At 38.0% G+C, this 21863-nt stretch overlaps 1 protein-coding gene across 1 annotated transcript in view; it reads left to right on the forward strand.

Moving 5' to 3' along the window:
- The window catches only part of SPTLC3 (serine palmitoyltransferase long chain base subunit 3), a 147831-nt gene that overhangs the window by 47338 nt on the left and 78630 nt on the right, over positions 1 to 21863 (forward strand). Inside the window, exons 3-4 of the mRNA XM_058563224.1 lie at positions 7613 to 7767; positions 8414 to 8562. Coding sequence (XP_058419207.1) covers positions 7613 to 7767; positions 8414 to 8562 — 304 coding nt within the window. The remainder of the gene's footprint in view (positions 1 to 7612; positions 7768 to 8413; positions 8563 to 21863) is intronic.

Below are 21863 nucleotides of genomic sequence, written 5' to 3' on the forward strand. Positions count from 1 at the left end.
CATGGTTTCTGCTGTGGTTCCTGAAGCCTCAAGTCGCAGGTGCCACTTGCTACTGCTGCAGGAGGGGCAAAGGGCTAAGCCACAAGTGTTGTTGCTGGTCCTGCAGCCTCTGTTGGTTGATGCATGCTGGTGTCCTTTGAAACCTCAGGTCAGGGCACACCAACCAACCAGGGAAATCTGTGTTTTAGATGCTATCCCTACTGCTGGAAAGACTGGCACCACTACTTGAGGAGAGGGAGGGAGCTAGGTTGCCGGCTCCACTCTGTGTCCTGAAGCCTCAGGACATGTGTGCCACTTGCCACCACTGGGGGAGGGTGGGGGCAGAGGCTAAGCCATGAGTAAGTGTCATTGCTGCCCATACAGCCTCTGATCTTTGGCCTGTGTCAGTGTGCTTTGAAACCTCATGTCAGGGCCCTCCACCCCTGCCAGGGAAATCTGTTTTAGATGATATCCCCACTGCTGGAAAGACTGGCGCCACCACTGGGGGGGAGAAGGAGGGGTCCGGGTTGCTGGCTCTGCTCTGTGTCCTGAAGCCTCAGGATGTGTGTGCCACCCACCACCACTGGTGGGGCAGGGGCTAAGCCACAAGTGCCCTGTCTGCCCCTGTGGCCTCTGGTCACCAGCTAATGTGCCAGCCTGAGGATTCACATTTTGGATCGCAGCCTCAAGGGGAGTTGGGGGGTGCTCCCTGGTTCCACTGCCTCCTGGAGGTCCAATCCACCCATGTTCAGTGGTATAGATGCATGGATCTCTCAGGCATCCTGTTGTACTGTGCAGGGAGTCCACTTTTGGTCAATGGGTGTCCAACTGGTTTTAACTTAGAGGGAAGAGACAAAGGGATCAACTCACTCTGCCATGATGCTGATGTCAGTCCTGAGGTCAACATCTTAATTATATTTAGTCTTCCCATTCAGTAGCATGATATGTCTGTCCATTTACATAGATATTTCTTATATCCTTTAATAAAATTTTATAAACTTCTTTATTCTAAAGTCTTACTCTTTCCTCTTATAATTATTATTTGGGTATGATTTTTTGATGGTGGTGCTATTTGAATACTATCTTTTTTTCCTATCCTATATTCTAATTAGTTATTGATGGCATATAGGAAAGTTATTGATATTTTCATATTTTGATTTCAAATGCTATCACCTAAATGAATTTTCTCCTTAGTTGTCACAGCTTCTCAGATAGTTGTATTGGAATTTCTTGTAATTTCCGTGTATGCCATGAAAAATTGTACACTGTCCTTTAGGTCTATTACAACAAACTTGTTAATTACGTCACTTGAATCCTCTAGACTTACTTATTTTTTGTCTACTAAAACTTATAATTTTTGAGAAATGTATATTAATGTCTTCTACTACGATTGTGCATTTGTTACTTTTTTTTCTTATGCATTTCAATATAACTGTCAGATACATAAAAGCCCTTGGCTCTTATAGTTTTTGGTGGATTTTTCCCTTTTATCATGCTTTTACTTTATGCTCTATTTTGCCTGATATTAATATTTATACATCTGCTTTTTCTTCAATAGCCATCTCTTTATTTTCAGTCTTCATCATTTTCAGAAAATATTTGTCTCTTCTAAGCAGCATATAGATTGATTTTTAAAACAAACATGAAAGCTTCATAATAAGCTTTTAATAAGGTTAATAAAGCTTCTATAACAAGATAATAAAATCTGTGAACAATTACTTACTTGAACCATATGAAATCGCTGTTTTTATAGGTCAAAAACAGTCAAATCTTGTCAATTCCATACAGTTAAACCTAACATTTTAATTACTCATGTGTTTAAACTTATTCCTGCCATATTTATATTTTTCTTTTTTTATTTTAAATATTTCTTCTTTCACACCTTTGTTACGTTTGATTGAGTTTTCTTTGTTCTGCACTTTTTTCTCCTTGTCACTGTTAGGAAGTTGTATATAGTAGTCCCCTACTATTTTTTTAATGGTTATCTTTGAGTGTTTAACACATATATTTAGAATTTAGGTACCTTAATTCAGTAACTAGAGTCTTCCCCTGACCAGGAGAAGAATTTGATGAAGTTTCACTTTCTCTCAAATTGTCATTCTCCAAGTTGTCATTTATTTATTAATTTTTAGTTTCTGTTTCTTTTTACTACATATATAAAACTACTTGGACTAAACCATATTCCATCAGTTTCTCCATTCACTATTTTTCCTGGCATCTCTCATCTTCCTCCTCAGTTATTTTATTTTTGTTTTGTTGATGTACACCCTCAATTATTACAGAAAAGGCATGTGGGAGTTAAATTCAGGATTCCTTATAATAGGCATGTGGGAGTTAAATTCAGGATTCCTTATATATATTGGAATGTATTTATTTGGCTTTCTCATTTGATTGCTGGCTCGGCTTAGCACAGGATTTTAAGTTCAAAATAATTTTCTCTTATAATCTTTTCCACCACTGTCACCTAAGAAAAATCTGAAGAAATCTAATTCTTATTCCTTTGTATGTAAACTGCCTTTTCCCCTTATCTGAACACTTTTGAGATTTTTCTCTCTATCCTTGGAGAACTGAAATTTAACCAGGATGTATCTTGGTATGGATTTTTACTTATTTGCTCTATTCAGTACCTGATAGATCATTTACATCTTAGGATTCAAACCTTTCTTCCTCTCTGGAATTTTCCCCTCCTCCGCCTCCTCCCTCTTCTTCTTTACCTCTTTTTCCTCCTCTTCCTCCTCCTCTCCTCCTTATCCTCCTTTCAATTTTGCAACTCCTGTTAGAGAGATATTAGATCTTCTGATTCTGTCCTACGTATCTCTTGACTTTTCCTTCATATTTTCTTTTCTCTACCCTTTCTCATTATGTCCTGGAAAAATTAGTCAACTTACTATTTTAGCTTAATAATTTGCTTTTCAGCCGTGTTCATTATACTTTTAAATTGTTTACCTTTTTAAAGGATACGTTGTTTTGCTGTGTCTCTCTGAAGATGTTACGTATATATATTTTAAATACTTCTGTTTGTTCTATCAAGTCTTTCACCAGATGATAGTTCTTCTGCTTGCTGAATTTGGTGCCTCTTATTGTGCTAGTTTTTCTTAAGTAGAGATGACACTTTATCTGATGCTTGTTTTGGTGTTTAAGAATTCTTATTTGCCTAGGTATTCAGTGATTGTAGAAGGGGCACGGAATGAGTTGCCAGGACCAGTAGCTTGAGTTCTTGCTGTGTGCTCTCCGCACCTCTCTACATTGAATCATTGCTCTTCCATTCAGCTCTTATTACCCACCATAATACTTTCTCCTATAGACAATATTGCTGCTTCTTACCTATTAATCCAATAAGAGGAGGACAAAGAGATATAGCTTCCTAGTTAATCACCCTGAGTATCAACTTCCTGTAGTTCAAGCTTCTCAGCTTGAAGCTCCCCTACAGTTAGCTTATGTCCACACTAGTCTTCTCTACAAATGTTTTAGAGCTATGGTTTCCTATGGTCTTATTTCTCCATTGATAAGATCTTATTTATGTTCTATGTCTTGTGATCCTTCAATATTTCTGATTAATTGATGACACTCTTGATTGTCTTTCTAGTCATTTATAAATTTATTTTGTTTATTAAATATCTATTTTTTGTCATTTAAATAGATCATTTAAATATCTAGTTTTGTCATAACTGAGGGCGTACATCAACAAATTCAACAAGACTATTAGATGAGTGGTAGACTACATACGAGTGCTGAGTCTGACATCTTTTTTCAACCTCCCTCTAATTTCTTAATAAGAAAAATTAAATTTAGCCATCTTCACTTTGTGTTTCTAATACTTCAAAGAACTGTTTATAATACAGTCACCCTTTCCAAGGAAAAAGAAAACACAAACATATTTTTTTATTCTGAGTTCAACCCTGGTAAGAGAAATAGCTGCTTCCCAAAAGGAAATAAGGATATAAAATAAAATATTAGGCGAGAACAGAAATGTCAATGTAGGCACAAATGAATAACTGGTGTTTGATAATGATTTTTTCTTTCTCTACAAATTCATGATTCAATTTGCTACTGAGGGGGCATGTAGTTAAATAAAATAAGAAGGAATACGCTTCCAAATTTGGTAGTATTTTTTACAATGGGCCATAAATATGTTCTCTTCAATTCCTTACAAACACCAACACTTGCAGCATGGTTTCTGGAGAAAAGGATTGGTTTTAGAACTGAGTACAATCCCCAATTTGTCCACTCAAATTTTCTGACTTTCCGTTGATTTGTCTATAAAAGTTGGATAAAAATATCTATAGTACTTGGAAAATTAAAAAATACCCTACAGGTTTAAATATGGAAAAAGAAACATAGTCACATTACAGAAAAAACAAAGCCATTCTTATGGCTGCATTTTTAGATTTTGCTCAAACCTCCTATACCCTACCCCCAAAAATGATTGTGCCCTCCTGGTCTGGGGTTCACTTTCACATCTGGCCATTTGTGTCAGGAAGAAAAATAAAGATAATGACTAGGCCAAGTGACAAGTTAAATTTACAGGTGGATAAACATATGTCCTATTGCAATGCCTGTTTTTGCAATATCTAGTCCAGTTTCATTTTCCGATATAGTTAAAATGCTGTGGGAGGCTTACCTGAGACTAAAGGACACTGACCTTTGGAAAGTGTTGACTGTTCCTGAGGAAACCTCACTGGTGCTCAAAGGAATGGGGTGGAGTGAAAATACACCCATGCAGAGGCAGGAAGCCTCACAGATGCAGAGGAAGAGGAGAACAATGCCCCCAAAGACAGGCACCTCTTCTCTGGACCAGATCTTGAATTCTAAGTAAGTTTCCAAGCTCAGTTGTCCCTCTCAGGAACACGTAGACTGCTGAGTTTGTGTTTCAGATCTGGGTTAGTGCTCACACCACCCACAAAGAAATGGCTCTGGGAGGATAAACTGGCCCATCGCTTTGGCAGAGACGTTTCAAGTACCTAATTTATAAAAAGTTCTATTGAATGTGAAGATCATTCCCTAGCAGAAAGTCTTTGCTGATCCTGCAAAATGGGTTAGAATCCTGTATCTTGCCCTCAGAGCATTTATCTCAATGAAGAGCTGGCTGTCCATTTCCTTACAGGTAGAAATTCTGGATCTCTGAACCAGGACCCAAAGAGGCTGGGCAGGATGGAGTATTTTCCCACCTTCCCTCAGGGGCCATGATGACACATCTTTATGAGGCATCAATGATGGGAAGCCCCAGGTTTTTTTCTCAAGTCGATGTCAAGTTCCTTATGATGAGTGGACACTCCTCCATAGCCTGGAAATCTGTTGGCCCTAGTTTTCCATATGGAGGGTTATGTTTTTTGTCTTCACTGGTGTTTTAGAGGAAAGCTAGGATAAGCTGAGGCAGATGCCAGCCTGAGATCACTCTGAAGTGACTACTGGGAGAGCAGATGAAGCCAGAGGCTGACCAGAAAGTTCAAGTCACTCACCTTGTTAGGTCTGATTTTCCTTACTCGTCAAATGAGTATTTTAACTCTATGACTTCTATGTTGTCTCTGCCCTGGTATCTTGTGTATCTATGTCTGAAATTAATCTTGTTTTAATTTTGTTGACATAATATTTTGATTCTTTTCTACCTAAAACCAACTATTTTTGTAAGCAAAATGTTAACTTCTCTCCTAAATCAACTGTTACCTTTATTTTGAGTAAGATTTCTCATAAAATCTAAAACTATAATCCCATTCAAAGTCCAGAAGTATTACTTAGGACCTACTTCTCTCTTTTGTCTTGATAGAATGAATTTATATGATGTCATTTCAAATAAGAAACAAAAATTAGAAATAGAAGGACACAAACAATGTTTGGGTAGATAGAGTAATCCAAAAGTCAGTAAACAATTTGAATAAAAATGTTATTAAATCAAAGAGGAAATAGTTTGGAAAAGATTTTCCTGGAATTACACAATCTCCTTGTCTCTCAAAAATATGTCCATTTCCCTGTTAGAACATAAAAGAGTATAATTGATTATCATAACCTTGTAGCTCTTAATCATAATAAAACCTATTTAAATCACCTAATAAAATCAGGATATTTAGCCATTTGAGAGCAAATGCATTTAATATGAGATTTTTAACTTACAAGTGTAACCAGTAGAGTTCCTCAACCATCATTCAAATTCACATGCAATAGGTAGTCCCCAGTATGTGGTTATGAACATTCTTTCTTATAGATAATCACAATTTCCCCCTGGGAATGATGCCATTGTCTTTGAAAACCAAAGGGTGAAGTGACAGAGAAGACTGTGGCTTGGATGCAGCCACCAGCCATCAAAACCTGTAGATTCTGTATAATTTCCCCTAGAATGGACCAGATCAGGAGATTAGTGGGCCAAGCCAGTAGCACAAGAAGGTCTTACACAAAGCCTTTCCCCCATGGTCCTCCTTGTTCCTGCAGGAAATCAGCTCCATTTCATAAGGCGAAAAGAGAGCAAAGAACTCAAAGAGGATGGAGAGAGAATGAGAAAGTCCACTGGTAATTATTCAGTGACTCCCCATTGCCCCCAGGTAATGTGTGAGTTCCTCCTGTGGACTCTTAAGGCTCCTACTTTCTGTGCCCAGCTGACATCGCAGCCTCACCCACACCACGGGGAATAGTAGGGGTGGAATCTGAGAGGTAACAGGGAGCCAGACCAGTCAGGACCTTGGCTTTGACTCCGAATGAGGTGAGAGCCATGATAGGTTCTGAGCAGAGTGATAGGACCTTTTTATTCTTACTCATTCTTTTCAAATACACCATATACTTCCAGCATACAGACACATTCACCCTGAGTACCTTCTCCAAGCATCCCTGCCCATGGCAATCTCATTCTACCTCATTGCCCATCTGCAAGGCCCCTCCTACATGAAGCCACCTTGATTCTTCCAGAAGGCGTGACTATCCCTCCAGCTCTAATCTTACAAACACCCAAAGTACTGACTTAGGCCAGGGTTTTGCACTTTCTGCCTTATATTAAATATTAGGAGTTAGATGACAAATTAGATATGTCTTGCTTTGAGGCTCAGCTGTATCGCAAATCCTTCAGGCTTGGATTATATTTTATACAGCAAAACAATGCCGTTACTTCAACTGCAAGAAAAGCAAGGTGCCTCCACAGGCTCACCAACTCAGTTTCCAGGCCCTTGGCTATACAACAGCCAGCCAACTGCCAACAGGTCCAACAGTTCAAGTTCATCCGCATTTCTAAAAACACGATGAGTGACGATAGTCAGGTTCAAAAAAGTTTAGACTTAATTATCATCCAACCAATTTTTTCCAACTAACCTGCTTTGGACATAAACACCTATTGTTACCCCTTAGATGGAATTCTGCAGGAATTCATTTTCTCCACTACCCATTTTGGGACTTGGATTACACTGTTATCTCTGTTACTTTTATTTGCCACCTTTTTTTCTTCCCCCACTAAAATGTAAGTTCTTTAAGGATGGAGGCCTTACAGAATTATTTATGGACCCCCCCCCGTCCTGTTACCCACAGACACTTGCTCAGAAAATATTGACAGATAGAATATTTGCATGGCTCTTCCAGGTCTTCACCCAGCCTTCAATTGCAAATGAAATACAGACAATGAGAGACCAAAGGTAACTTTCTGCCTCTGTTGTAACAGGATTTTGTGCCACTGTATCAAAACTTTGAGAATTTTTACACACGGAACCTTTACATGAGAATCAGAGACAATTGGAACCGGCCCATCTGCAGTGCCCCAGGGGCTCTGTTTGACGTGATGGAGAGGGTGTCGGACGACTACAACTGGACGTTTAGGTGAGGCAGCCACCTGGAGGGGCTTGGTTGAAAGAAAATCCTTTCAAAGAAGTCTTAGTGTGGGCACCAGATTACCGATCTGAAAAAACCAAAGTATGGAAGCACCTGGTCTTCCATGATTCACCTCTTTGCGAGCTCTCATCATGCCAATGGGGGAAGTCACACTAATTAAGTTGCCAAGCGTGGCTTGTTTATATTGCAATTAAAGCAAGACCTGTGTCAGAAGGTGCAAGATACCCAGAGCCAGCGAAGAAGAACCCTTTTCAGCTTTATTGACAAATTACACTCTCCTACCTTTCGCGGAAGGAGATAGTGATGACTGTGGCTCTTTCTCATTTAGAAAGGTCTTGCTAGAATTTAAACCAGAACACAGGTGTCATGAAAGCAAGCACCCAAGGAAAATTAGGACTAGGTAATACTCCATGGCTCAAGATGTGTTTTTCCAATGCTCTCCTCAGCTTCAGTATGGGGTTACTTTCCTCTAAGGACAAACTGTTTTATGGTAACAACAATGCAAGTCAAAAAGAAAAAAGAAAATATATGATTTGGGCTAGACCCAAGATCTCTTTGTGAGAGTCTTTTATGAGGCACTGGGACAATATTAAATGAGAAAGCCCTTTGTGCTCACCTCCCCTTCTCACTGCAGGTATACTGGAAGAATCATTGAAGATGTCATCAACATGGGCTCCTATAACTTCCTTGGCATGGCAGCCAGATATGATGAATCTATGAGGACAGTAAAGGAAGTCTTAGAGGCATATGGTGTAGGTGTGGCCAGCACCAGACATGAAATGGGTATGTACATTCATTACTTTGAAATTTTGTCCCGTTAGGTCTCAGATTCCTTGTGGCTACCTCTCAAATCTACAGCATATCTAGATCGTGTGCCTCAAAAAGCTGCCATAAAAATGCAAAAAGAAAAAGGTATATGAAGTTTCTTTTTGGAAATTTTAAGAATTATGCTGTTGCCAGGCAGTTGATTAATTACAGATTTTAATTCTCCAGAATGGATCTTTCCTGACCATATTATCTAAAATCACAACTATTGTGCCTCCCTCATTGGGTCCTTTCTCCCACTTTTATTTTTTTTTTTAACAGCTTCGTTGAGATATAATTGATATCCCAAAAAACTATACTTATTTAATGTATTCAATTTGATGAGTTTGGACATATGCATACACCATGAAACCATCATCATAATCAAGTAATAAACGTATCCATCACCTCAGAAAATTTCTTTGTGTCCCTCCTTTTTGTGGTAAGAACACTTAGCATGAGATCTACCCTTTTAACAATTTTTTTAGTGCACAATACAGTATTGTTAACTATAGGCACTATGTTAGCAGATCTCTAGAACTTATTCATCTTGCATAACCGAAACTTTATACACAGTGACCAACAACTTCTCATTTGGATTTGGCTCTTTTCTCAATGATGTCCATCACTGATCTTGCTTTTGTGTATATTGCCCATCTTTCCTACTAAAACATAAGCTTCATGTAGGGAGGAATTGGCCTTGTTGACTGTTGTGTTGACTGACTGAATGAATGACTGAATGATGAATGAATGAATGAGTAAGGTGGAACAGACTGCCTGTTTCTCTTTTAGCTGAAACATTTCTCTTTTATTCAGAGGAGTGAAATCTGTGAGAAGGAAACTTCTGCTCTTCTCCACTTCAGGGAGAAGGGGGTGATGCAAGCCTCTCCAGTAGAGTGCTTTGCTATTCCTGACACATTGTTTTCTTATATATCATCTCATTTATTTCTCACAAAAATCCTGCACTGTAGTAGGCAGTACAGGTGGTGTTATTCCCGTCTTCTAGAGGAGAACACTAAGGATCATGGTGAGTAAGTGATGTGACCTCAGTGGCTTATTAACCGTCCTAACTCCCAGTCCAGCACAGCTTTCTCTACTATAGCAGTTTCCCATCCAGGATATTATGTACAGGGTTCACCAGGTTAGTTTCAGGCCTGTCTAAGAATCAGAGGTAAATCTGCTTAAAAAGGATTTACTATTAATGAAAAATGAGCCACATGCCCTTCTTAGATAACCAGTTGGCAGAAGGGCTTTAAAACTATGTAATTACAGTCATGCACTGCATAACGATGTTTTGGTCAACAACAAACTGCATGTACGACAGTGGTCCCATAAGATTACTACCATATAGCCCAGGTGTGTAGTAGGCTATACCAACTAGGTTTATGTAAGTACACTCCATGATGTTTGCACAACAACAAAATTGCCTAACGATGCATTTCTTAGAACATATCCCCATCGTTAAATGACATGAGTGTATTCAGATCTGTACAACAAATAACAATTCAAATTGAACAGAATAACTTTTTTACACACATATTCAGTAAATACTTAGCTAAATCTCCAGAGTTTATAAGTGGTTGCCCAGATTTCTTAAGAAAGACATCTTACTTATCTTTATTTTGAGGCATAAGGGCTGGAGACAAAAGCAGAGTATGAAAGGAAGGTTCTACTCCACCTAGGAGAACTAGGTCGCCCACAATACCCCATTTGCAGATGAAGCAGAGACTGGAAGAATACTCCCAGTCATGAGAGCCATAGAGTCAGTAACCTGTGGAGATGTTTCCTCTGCTGCTGGTGACACCCAACACCAGGACTGTTAATGAACCAGACAGAAAATACATTCCAGAAGATGATGACCCCTCAACTTGCCGAGACAAAACACTCCCCAATCACAGACAGCAGAAGCTGGAGGGAGGCAACTTGACATAGCCAATGGTTTGCCTCCAGTGGAAGCTACAAATGGAATATGGCTCTGTGACTCTAAGGCTCAAAAGACCCAGGGAAACAAGACAGAGATGAAAATCCCAGTTTGGACTGCCTGCAGCCTAAGTTCTTTCTCCATCTACTCATCCTTCTGAATTGCTGGACTTGTAATATTTACCTGTTTCTTTGAGCTCTCCAGCTCAAGCTCTAGGAAGAAGATTTTAAGAGGTTTCAAGTAAACAATGAGAGAGCAAAATAGAAGCCACCCACTTCTATTTTAGGCAAATAGAAGGACTGAAAACAAGGATATAAGCAGTCAACAAATATATAAATAAACAGGATTCATTTGAAAGTATTCTGCAACATAAATAGTAACCTTAACATAGTATACAAGAATTAATAGCATAATTTTGAATGACTTTTATTTCAAGAAATACAAGTAACTTTTGAAAACATGCTATATAGTCTTAAGAAAGTGTTTAGACCAGCCTGGTGGCATAGTGATTAAGTTCATGTGCTCCGCTTTGGCGGCCTGGGGTTCGCAGGTTCAGATCCCAGGTGCAGACCTATGCACGGCTTATCAAGCCATGCTGTGGCTGTGTCCCACATACAAAATGGAGGAAGATGGGCACGGATGTTAGCTCAGGGCTAATCTTCCTCAGCAAAAAGAGGAAGATTGGCAAGGGATGTTAGCCCAGAGCCAGTCTTCCTCACCAAAAAAAAAATAAGAAAGAAAATGTTTAACAATGCCAATGGATTAACAGCGAAAACTTGGGAATATGAAGGCTTAACAATTTTTAGTAACCAAAATAGCTTCTTGAGGAACCAAAAGAAAAGTTTAAGAATGTTTAATCACTTAAAAGTACTTCCCAGAGCTTTTTAAAAATAATTTCCAATGTTCTAGGGAGAAAAGAACACAGAAATCATATTACAAAATAGCGAAATTAAACAAAAAAGAAATCAAGTGGAAATATTTAAAACATAGTAAAAGAAGAGAGGATCACACATATTATTTTGATGAAAAGTATGCAACTAGGACATATTTGACTACTGAAAGAAAAACATTATTTGGCCAAAAACCTAAACTCAACTATGCGTTGTAATCAGAAATAAATAAAACTAAATTAAAGTCATTTCAAAGGGCGAAAAGTAGAAAGATAGGTCCCAGCCAAGCACCTAGTTCCTGCCTCCCTGCTGCAACCACCACCAACATATCCTCCTGCCCAAGAGGGAGGTCGATCCGGTGAGGGAGCAGCACAGACAGAGCCCAAGAGTAAGGTCTTTAGCCAAATCTGCACCTGCAAATGTTAAAATAAGCCCAAAATACAGGTGGAGATGATACATTTCCAGACAGATATGTACAGAATTGCAAATGCAGTCTTTAAGATGTGAAATGATGTGCTGCTGTTTATATTCACGTATAACTAAAAAATAGTGGAATTCAGAATTAAGGGAGGCTCTGACTCTCTTGCGGGTCAGTTTAACATTCCACAGGCTGAGGAGGTGGGAGGATTGTGCATTTTTTATATCCTAAATATGAGGCAGAGTGAAATGGCAGTTTTGAGACATAATCAAGCATTTAAAATGTCTGACACATTTTAAACTCATATCTTCTATAATCATGTTGTTTTTTGTTAGAATGCTCCTGATTTGGGCTGTCTCCTTCAAATTGTGGGCCATATGTGATATCTTTGGTAATTACAGCCTAGTTTTTCCTGATAACTTTATTAATGTGCTGTGAAAGACTAGAAATTTTTGAGTTTCAGTGTGTGTGATATTACGTTGTGAATTAGTGAACTCTAGACTGAACAGCTTATCAAAAGTCGAAGAGACTGGAACTCCATATCCTCTTTTTAAGGTGGCTTGCCTCCAAATTTTTAGCTGGAAAGTTGCTAGGATAACTGTTTTGCAAACAGATTTTGCAACTACATGGATTTTTAGATTTTCAGCATTGGGATTGAGAATTGTGTACAAATTGTTCATAACGTCTGAGTACTAACATCAAACAATAACCAGTAATATCTTCATTATGCAAGATATTTCCAAGTTTGATCTTTGAACTTCTTTATCTGAAAGAACTATTTAATTTTTCCGAACGTGAAGATGTGTGTTTGAATGTGTTGATTTAACAGTGGAAGACACGGTGCAGCGAACCCTGAGGCAAAGTAAATGCATAATTGCTTGTGCTTCTTTCCTGTGAATTAAGCCTCAAGGAAAGAATAAGCTGAAACTTCAAAAATAAATGAAAAAACAACTTAAATATGTGGTGCAAATGTGAACAAAAAGGAAAGCAGAAGTTAAGCTTAAGTTATGAATCATTAAATGTAATAAGAGATTCACCTTAGAAAAATTATGTGGCGTGCCCATGATGAAGAAGATATAAGTCCCATATCCCTGCGTATTAAGCAACACAGCAGAGACATATATGGCTGTTTATTTTTCTGTACAACTGGAAATTAGTAGGACAATGAATTATGGGAGGCTTTAAAATCATGTGGGTCAATTTAACATTCCACAGGCTGATTAGAAACAAAAGCAAGAAAAATAAAAAATGAAATAGTGATAGGAGACCATAGGAAATAGTGATACGAGACCTTGAAAAACAAAGAAGGCAAAAGAAGAAACAAATAAAGACACAGAGGACATTAAGAGTGTCCTTAATTTTATATATTGAATGCTGAAACTTAAAACATATTGCCAATATACTTTATCTTTTTAAATAGCTACTAAATTATCACAAAAATTTACTATATATTATGCCACAAAAAAAGTCATTAAATTCTCAAAAGTGGAATCTACATAGGTCACGTTCTTGGATCACAGGGAAATAAAGCTAAAAATTAATGACAAAATTAAAAACAAACCCTTTTTTTAAAAATCACTTGAATATTTTAAAGCCCTCTCCTAAGTGAATCTTGAATCAAAAAGAAAATGAAATTATAGTTAGGTCATATTTAGAAACTAACAATTATGAGAACACCGTAGGATCTAGCTAGGTGTGTATGCAGAGGAAAAAGTATATTCTTACTTTACCAAAGAAGAAAGATTGAAGCTAGTACACTAAACAACCAACGCAGTGAGAAATAAAAGGAAAGAAAAGTATTGAATTATTAAAGATAAAAACAGAAAGTTTTGAATTAGAGGAGAGTAATTGCTATGGGGCTGAGGCATCTGTATTGTAATGAGTCACTCGAGGCGATTCTGATGAGCAGCCAGAGTCGACAACTGCTGAGCTAGCATAACCTGGATCCAAAATTTGACAAACTAGAATTTAATAAGAGGAAAATTATAAGGCAATATTACTTAGAAAAAAAATTATATAAGAAATTGGCATTGCACATCCAACGGTGTATTCAAATAAGAGGATAACACGATCAAGCAGTTCTATTCAGGGACTGTAAGGATGGTTAGTTCAATAATAAGACAATTTATAACATTGAAAGATCCAAGAAGAAAACATATGATTGTCTTGATAGATGTTGCTAAAGCTTTTATAAAACTCAGTAGTCATTCTTTATAAAACTTTTAATAGAATAAAAATAGGAGATTCCTGAATGGAATAAAAAATATCTAATTCAAACAAAGAGACTGTACTACCTTTCATGACAAAACACTAGAAGCTTTCACTTTAAAGTCAGGAAAAAGGTGAAGATGTGTTTTTACCACCATTTTTAATAACCTTTGGAAGTACTACACAACATAATTATTCATTCATTTTTCATTCTTTAAGTCAATAAATATTTACTGAATGACTGCCTCGTGACAGAATAAGAAGTAAATGTATAATAAAAGAAGAGGTACACTATTATTTGCAGATGATCTGATTGTTCACTGCTCTGGTTTTCAAGCTGTGATTTGTGAGGAGCAAAGGGGACCTCTGAGGGGGCTGGTTTGGGGGCCACCGTAAAGACGACGGGGAGCTGAGCAGGAGGGATAGAGTTTTAGTCCACTTTATTCCATTTTACATATTTACATAATCAAAAATTATTAGAAATAATAGAACTATTCAATAAAGAATTCAATAAACACCAATTTTTAAAACTCATATAGTAAAGTCAATAATCAACAACCAGTTAAGAGGATATACTGGGGAAAATGATATTATTAGTAAATACGAGCAAAATAGCAAACATCTAAGGAATAAACTTATTTTGAAAATGTGTAAAACCTATTTGAAGAAAACTATAAAGCTATTATAAAAGACTTAAAAGAGGACTTGAAAAAACAGAGAGAGATACCGTATTCCAGAAGGGAATGACTCAGTATTGTAATTCCATCAACATTTCCCCAAATGAATATGTAAACTGAACACAATCCTGATGACATTAATGGACAGGGTGGGGGGTGCGGGGATCTAAATTGAAAGTCCAGAGACAGACACAACTTGCCGTGCTCATTTGTATATATCAAGAGCAATATTTCAAATTAGTTGGAAAAGTATCAATCACATCATTAGTGTTGTGATAAGTAGCTGATCATATAAGGAAATAAGTTAGATTCCTACCTCACACATTACATCTAGGTAAATTACACTTAGGTAAACTGAGGCATTTGAGATGGAAATGTAAAAACCAAGAACAACTACCATCAGAAATAACTATGTAAATAAAATTGAAACTGAATGAATGACTGAATTGATGGATGAATGAGCAAATGAACAGAATAAAGCTACTCGGACAATTCAAATGCAAAATGCACTTGTGTGCATTCCTTGGTAAGTGCCCTGCTAGGAATGTCAGACTGTAACTCCTTTGAGGTGAGCAATGCCTCTGTCTTAGTCCATTCAGGCTGTTATAAGAAAATACCACAGACTGAGTGGCTTATAAACCACAGAAGTTTATTTTTCACAGTTCTGGAGGCTGCAAGTCCCAGATCAGCGTGCCAGCATGGTCGTGAGGGCCCTCTTCCGTGTTGCAGACTTCTCCATTGTATCCTCATATGGCGGAAGGGACGGGCCAGCTCTCTGGGGCCTCTTTCATAAAGGCACTAATCCTATTTATGAGGGCTCTGTCCTCATGACCTAATCACCTCCCAAAGCCCACCTTCTAATACCATCACTTCGGGCGTGATGTTTTCGGCATATGAATTCTGGGGGGACACAAACATTCAGACCATCATAGCTTCTTTTCTAGGTTGTCACTTATGTATGTTCACCCCTCAGTTCTATAATCCATAATCACTTCCAATGTTTTCCAGCAGAATGCACCTCCCCTGGCAGAATGAGCCCTTATGTGGGAGGGGCCATTTTAAATGACCTCCAGGCTGACTCCATGCAACACAAGCCACCGTGGTCCATGGAAAATAGACACTGTCCTCTGCCAGAGGAAAGGCAGCTTGCTCCCAACCCAACCGCTAGCCACAACTGTTTGCCCTTCAGATTTCTCAAGCCTGATTCCGACAGCAGGCTACTGTGTGCTCAGGCTCCGGGAACCAGAGAAAGCACTCCCAGAAACCTTGAGGGAAAAGATCCAACAAAATAAAACATTCAAACTTCTGTACATAAAGACAATGTCAACAAAGTTAAAAGTCAGAGAACAAAATTAGAAAATGTTATCCTCAATATGCAGAACAAAATGTTAATGTTCTTAACATGTAAAGACTCTCACAAATCAAAAAGGAAAAGAACACTCCAGTTTAAGAAGTGGGCCAAGATTTTGACAAAGTTCAAAACAGGCAAAACCGCACAGTCAGGATAGTGTGATGTTTCTCAGCCTCTTTTCATTATCACCCTCTCCCATGATATCCGCAGAGACACTGTTTATCTGTTTATGCAGTACATGGACATCTATACTTTGTACATAAATAGATAAGATATCCCCCCTCCAAGAATCACTTTTCCACCCTTTGGGGGCAATTGAGAACTGTTGAGAATGGGTAGTATAGTGGTTCCCTTTGTGGGGAAGTGGATGGTGACCAGGATGGGGCACAAAGGGACATCCTAGGTGGTGTTTATATTCTGGTTTTTTAAATCTTAATTCAGTTACATGTGTGTGTTTTAGGAAACTTTATATATGCCTTTATGAAACTTCATAGAGCTCTATACTTACAATCTGTTTCCTTTCCTATATGTGTGTTTATATTTTAATGAAAATTTTATATTAAAAAGTAGATCCAGTACACAAATGGGCAATTAAGACAAAAGAAATATAAGTGGCCAATGAGCCTGTAGAAAATACTCTGCCCCATTAATAACCAAAGAATGATTAAGACACAGATACACCATTTTTCACCTAATTGGCAAAAGTTAAAGAAGTACTATCCTACAGTTTCAAAGGAGTGAAGAAAAGGGTACCCTTATATATTGTTGATAGAGTAAATGGGAGGGAAATTTGAAAACGTATCAACAGCAAGCCACTTAACTCAGCAATCCCATTTTGAGAAATTTTGTCTTAAAAAATTTGAATAAATGTTCAAAGATGCGTCTTCAAGAATAATCATTGCAATATCATTATCAGTAGTAAAAATTGGAGAAATAAGTGAGTATCCAGCAGTAGGAAATTGATTAAATACACTTGGTAGATCTGTTTAACATAGTATTATTTAGCCATTTGAAACTATAATGTAGTTCCTCAGCACCAGGGTTGAGAGCAAAGGCTCTGGGATTAAGTTGCTTGGGTTCAAATCCTAGTTCTTCCTTTTAACTAACTACGGCCTGAGATAAGCTCTGTGCCTCCCTAGTCCTCAATTTTCTCCTCCGTAAAATGGAAAATTTATAAGTTATAGGACAGTATGTACATTATGAGTCCTTTTAAAACATATTTTACATGAATATCTGCATTGATAAAGGTTGTTACATTTTATTTTGTAGTATTTTCTAAGTTTCTCACAATGATCTCATATTTCTTGGGTTAATTATTTTCTTAAAAGTAAACAGGAGCTTAAAATGAAGGCACAGTCTTATGAAAATAGTTCTGGTGCTTCCAAGACAGTGCCACTGAATCGGACTGACCAGATTTTCCATTGTACTAGAGGAACCCTGCTGCAGGCTATGTGGATTCTTTAGCTTAAACCAGTGGTTCTCAAACTTGAGCTCACATCAGAATCGCCTGCAGGGCTTGGAAAAATACAGGTTGTTGGCCCCACCTACAGAGTTTCTGATTCAGTAGGTCTGGAATAGGACCTCAGATTTTGCATTTCTAATGAGTTCCCAGGTGATGTTGATTCTGCTGCTCTGAGGATCACAGTTTGGGAACCACTGGAAATGATCTAGCCTGACTGACTTTCTTGACCAAATTAGTCAAAAATTTTCTAAAACGCAACGGTCTTTTATTTTGTATGGTGTGAATACCAGGTATACCTGGGAGATAGAGTCTATAAATAAAAACTGGAAAGTAGGTAATAGACATCCCAGAAAACCAGTGAAGCGAGTTAGTTTTGATCTGTGAGTGTATCCTGACACACATTGCTGGTCCAGATTTCCAAATTCAGGAAAGGTTAAACTCAGGCAAACTAGACAGAAGATTTTGTTTCCTTTCTTCCCTCTTCCTCACTTTTATTCTGTAAATGTGTGTAGTTTCTTGGTCTTTCTTTCCCTGAGCACTGAACGGTTAAGAGCAGACATGTAGTAACAGCATGTTATTTGAATACATATATTCTATAAACCCTTTGTGCTGCCATAGCGCTCATTAGTCAGAAGTTCACTTCTAAGAAAACAAACTCATGGGATGACACAAGACTAATTCTGCTCCAAGGAAAGCTCATCTCTTCTTGGAGACTTTTCTTCCTTTGAGAAGGAAAGCCTTGTGCTTGATTCATCTCATCAGGGAACCTAAACAGTATGCATACCTAAACACAGCCTAAGTGAGAACATTCATTCGAATTATAATTACAATTTCCATACGTAGCCTTCACATACCTTCATCTTATATACATCAGAAAGGACACGTTGACTTAGGAATCAATGCAACTGGATATAATAGGAAATTCTTTTCCATCCTCAAGTTTCAGATGTGATTTTCTTGTTATTGTAATGTACAAATTTGCTGAAATTTCTATTTCTCAGTTTTAGAACATTGTCCTTAATCATTAGATAGTTTGTCTCTCTGTCTTCCTGACAAGTTCTATGCTATCATTTAATTCTATGCTCTCTAAGAAGAGCATTTAAGGCTCTTCTTGTGTATCTCTCTCAAACATTCGTAGCTAGATCCAAGGAATGTACAGCCTTGCTAACCTGAACTATTGAAAAAGGGGCCAGCCTGAATTTAAAAAATGTCTAAATTAAATCATATTTCAAATAAATATCAGCTTATGACTTTCAAGTTCCTGTGAACCTGAGCATTTTCTAAGAAATTGCTACCAAGTAGAGCTCTTGCTTTCTTTGAAAAAAAGCACTTTTAATTAACACGTTTTTATGCAAATCAATGCTATAAACGTGCTTTAAAGCAGTGGATTCCATTAAATAGGCTATAAACATCCCCATCCCAATTAGTTTTACCTTCTTAATTTACACAGAAAAACCCTTCTTCATAAACAGTGCCAGTTCCTCTCAGACCAAATTATTGTAAATTCTGATTTAATGAGATTTCATTGCATTTCTTTCAAGCCTCTTTATTTTCCTTTAAGAGTATTTGTAAGTGAAGAGGGACTCTCAGAGGAGTTGTTTGGGAATGGGAAAATGAAAGTGTATCTTGGTTTCTGAAAGTCTTTTGGCAATTTCTTGATACTTGTTAGAGTTCTGACAAGGTAATTGACCTTCTCTTGACAATAATAGAAATTACAGCGTAGCCACATTTCCACTAGCAGGGATGTTTCCGCGAGTGTAGAGTTTGGCCCTGTAGGCTCCACAAAGATGAGCAAGCATAGCAATTCAAGAAGATATGCCAGTAATTGTACATAAGAATAATACTTGCTAGCAAGGTAACACCTGGGATGATTGATCGAAGTTGAAACTCATAGAATTTCAGAATATGTTGATCATCTACCACCTTCCCTCCACCTACACAAATGCCATAAGATGAGACACGTGGAACCTCGGGATTTTTTAATGACTTGCCAATGTTCATGTAGTCAGTAGCTGAGAAGACTAGACACCAGTTCTGTTGAGTCCCACTGAAGAGCTCTTTGCATAACCTCTTACTGTTCACAACTAAAACCAGAGACCATCTACATCAGGGGTCATCAAACTAACCCAGCTGCCCCCTGTTTTTATACTAGACTCAAGTTACAAATACCCTTTACAGTTTTAAATGGTTAAAAAAATAAAAATAAGAATAATATTTTGTGACATGTGAAATTATATGAAATTCAAATTTCAGTATCCATAACTAAATGTTTATGGGAACACAGCCACACTCATTCTTTTGTGTATTGTGTATGACTGTTTTTACTTTACAATGGCGGACTTGAATAGTTGCAACAGAGACCGTATAGTCTCTCTGGCCTTCTATAAAAAGTTTATTGACATAGATGAGTACTTGTCATCACAGCAACTTGGGAAGAAGAATCCTCTAGATTTAATAGCAATTGCCAGATTTCCAAATCCAGTGCCCATCAGCATACATCAAACTTTAGTCTCCTTTACTTCATTTAGACTAAAAATTCTGTTACATCCAAATATACTGAGGGTACAGATTAACTTTCAATGACATGGGCACCTGTGTACCTCCTTAAAGCCACTGATATTAACTTGAGGAAGACCAAGGACATCATCAATGTCTACTCCAAAGTACCGCAATGTCTACTTCCCACATTCAGGTGATTATCTGTGGGAACAGGAGCATTTGGTATGGCAAAAGTACTACTTGACAGAAATGTAATACTTACCCATTTATTCTATACCTCCCTTATAATGCATAAGAGTTAGAAGATGGTATAATTGAAGTTGCTTCTCATCATCTTGGCACTTGTGTTTCTTCTAATACACAGGACATAACCTAAATGTGTGAGCTGACTTTTCACCAAGTGTTGACTAGCAGAATTGAGAAGACTTGAGCTGCAGAGTCAAGTAATTTATCCAGGCTTCTCCTTTTTTACTTCTACCTATTTCATGTGTCTTTCCTATTCCTTTAGGGCAAACACATGTTTATATTCATTTGAACTCTACACCAACCTGGACACCCTGTGTGCTGTGTCATTTAGTGAGCCAAGAAGGAGTAGGATAAACTCTACAAGTGGAGAGCTGGAACTGAAAGACTACATGGGAGCCTATATATTAATCTCCATCCATGCTGCAGGGTAGAACCTACCCATTTTATCACACACCATTTCCGGACTTAATTCTCTGCCGTTTAATGGAAGTGAAATACAGAAAGAATAATGAAATCAGAGAACTGAGTGTTGACAAGGTCTGTAGTGTTTATTCTAACTTCCTTTTAAGAAAGAGCATACCAAATCCCGGAAAGTCTCAACAACTTTCCCAAGGCCACATAGCTAATGAATGAAAAGGCCATGTGAATCACAAACTCAGGTGTGCAAGAAGTGTTCAAGCCTTTTTTTTCCTAACAAGTTAAAGTTTAATCAAATCCCTGATCTAGCTGTTCTACTTATAGTCTGTGTTGGGGCTCTCATTCATCAAGATAGAGCAAGGGTTCTAGGGTATTATGCAGCTCGCAAACATTGGAGGTGTCTCCCTGGTCTTTGGTCTCCTGTTGAGAGACTCACTCTTTCAGTGAACACAGTCCCTGTGGTCCAGCAGCTCAGGTGTTTCTGTCTCATGCTGAGGGCTGAGGAGTGGCTGGTGGGGATAGAAAGCCCAGTGTCTAGTATTCAAGCTACCCTCATAGACTTGCAGCTGTCCCCAGGCAGCTACCACCAAGAGATGTACATGGATTGATTGACCCCAACCTTGATCAAATCCCCCTTACCCTCTCCACTTCCCAGATACCCTGATTTCTCTCCTTTGAGTACACCTAGTGTAATCCCTTCAACTTGTGTAAGCTTTTTCCAAAGACACAAAGGAAGCAGTTTCCACTTTGGGCCCTATATCAAGAACCTCTCTAGAAACAAAAGGCTAAATAGTACCTGGATACCTACTAAACATGGAAGAAAAAAAAAATATGTAAGGAGAACATGGATAAATTATTTTAAATTGTCCTAGGATGTTCATAACAACAAATCTCTATATTTATAAAAACATATGCATGCTTAGCACCCCTTAGGCTAGCAGTTGGCAAAATTCCCTGCTTTGGAAAATGCCATGGAACAGTGACGAAGAGTTCCATCTCTAGAGTCAGACATGCTGAATCTGAATCTTGGCTCTAGACTTTCTAACTGCATGACCCTGGGCAAGTGAACTAAACTCTCAAGCTTTGTCATCCTTATCTGTAAAATGGGGATAATAGCAGTACCAACCTCGAAAAGTTGTATGACAATTAACTGAGATAAAGCTTGAAATGTTTCAGCATGGTAGGTTGTCA

The sequence above is a fragment of the Diceros bicornis genome, chromosome 19, assembly GCF_020826845.1.
Source record: "Diceros bicornis minor isolate mBicDic1 chromosome 19, mDicBic1.mat.cur, whole genome shotgun sequence".
In the NCBI taxonomy this organism is placed as follows: domain Eukaryota; kingdom Metazoa; phylum Chordata; class Mammalia; order Perissodactyla; family Rhinocerotidae; genus Diceros; species Diceros bicornis.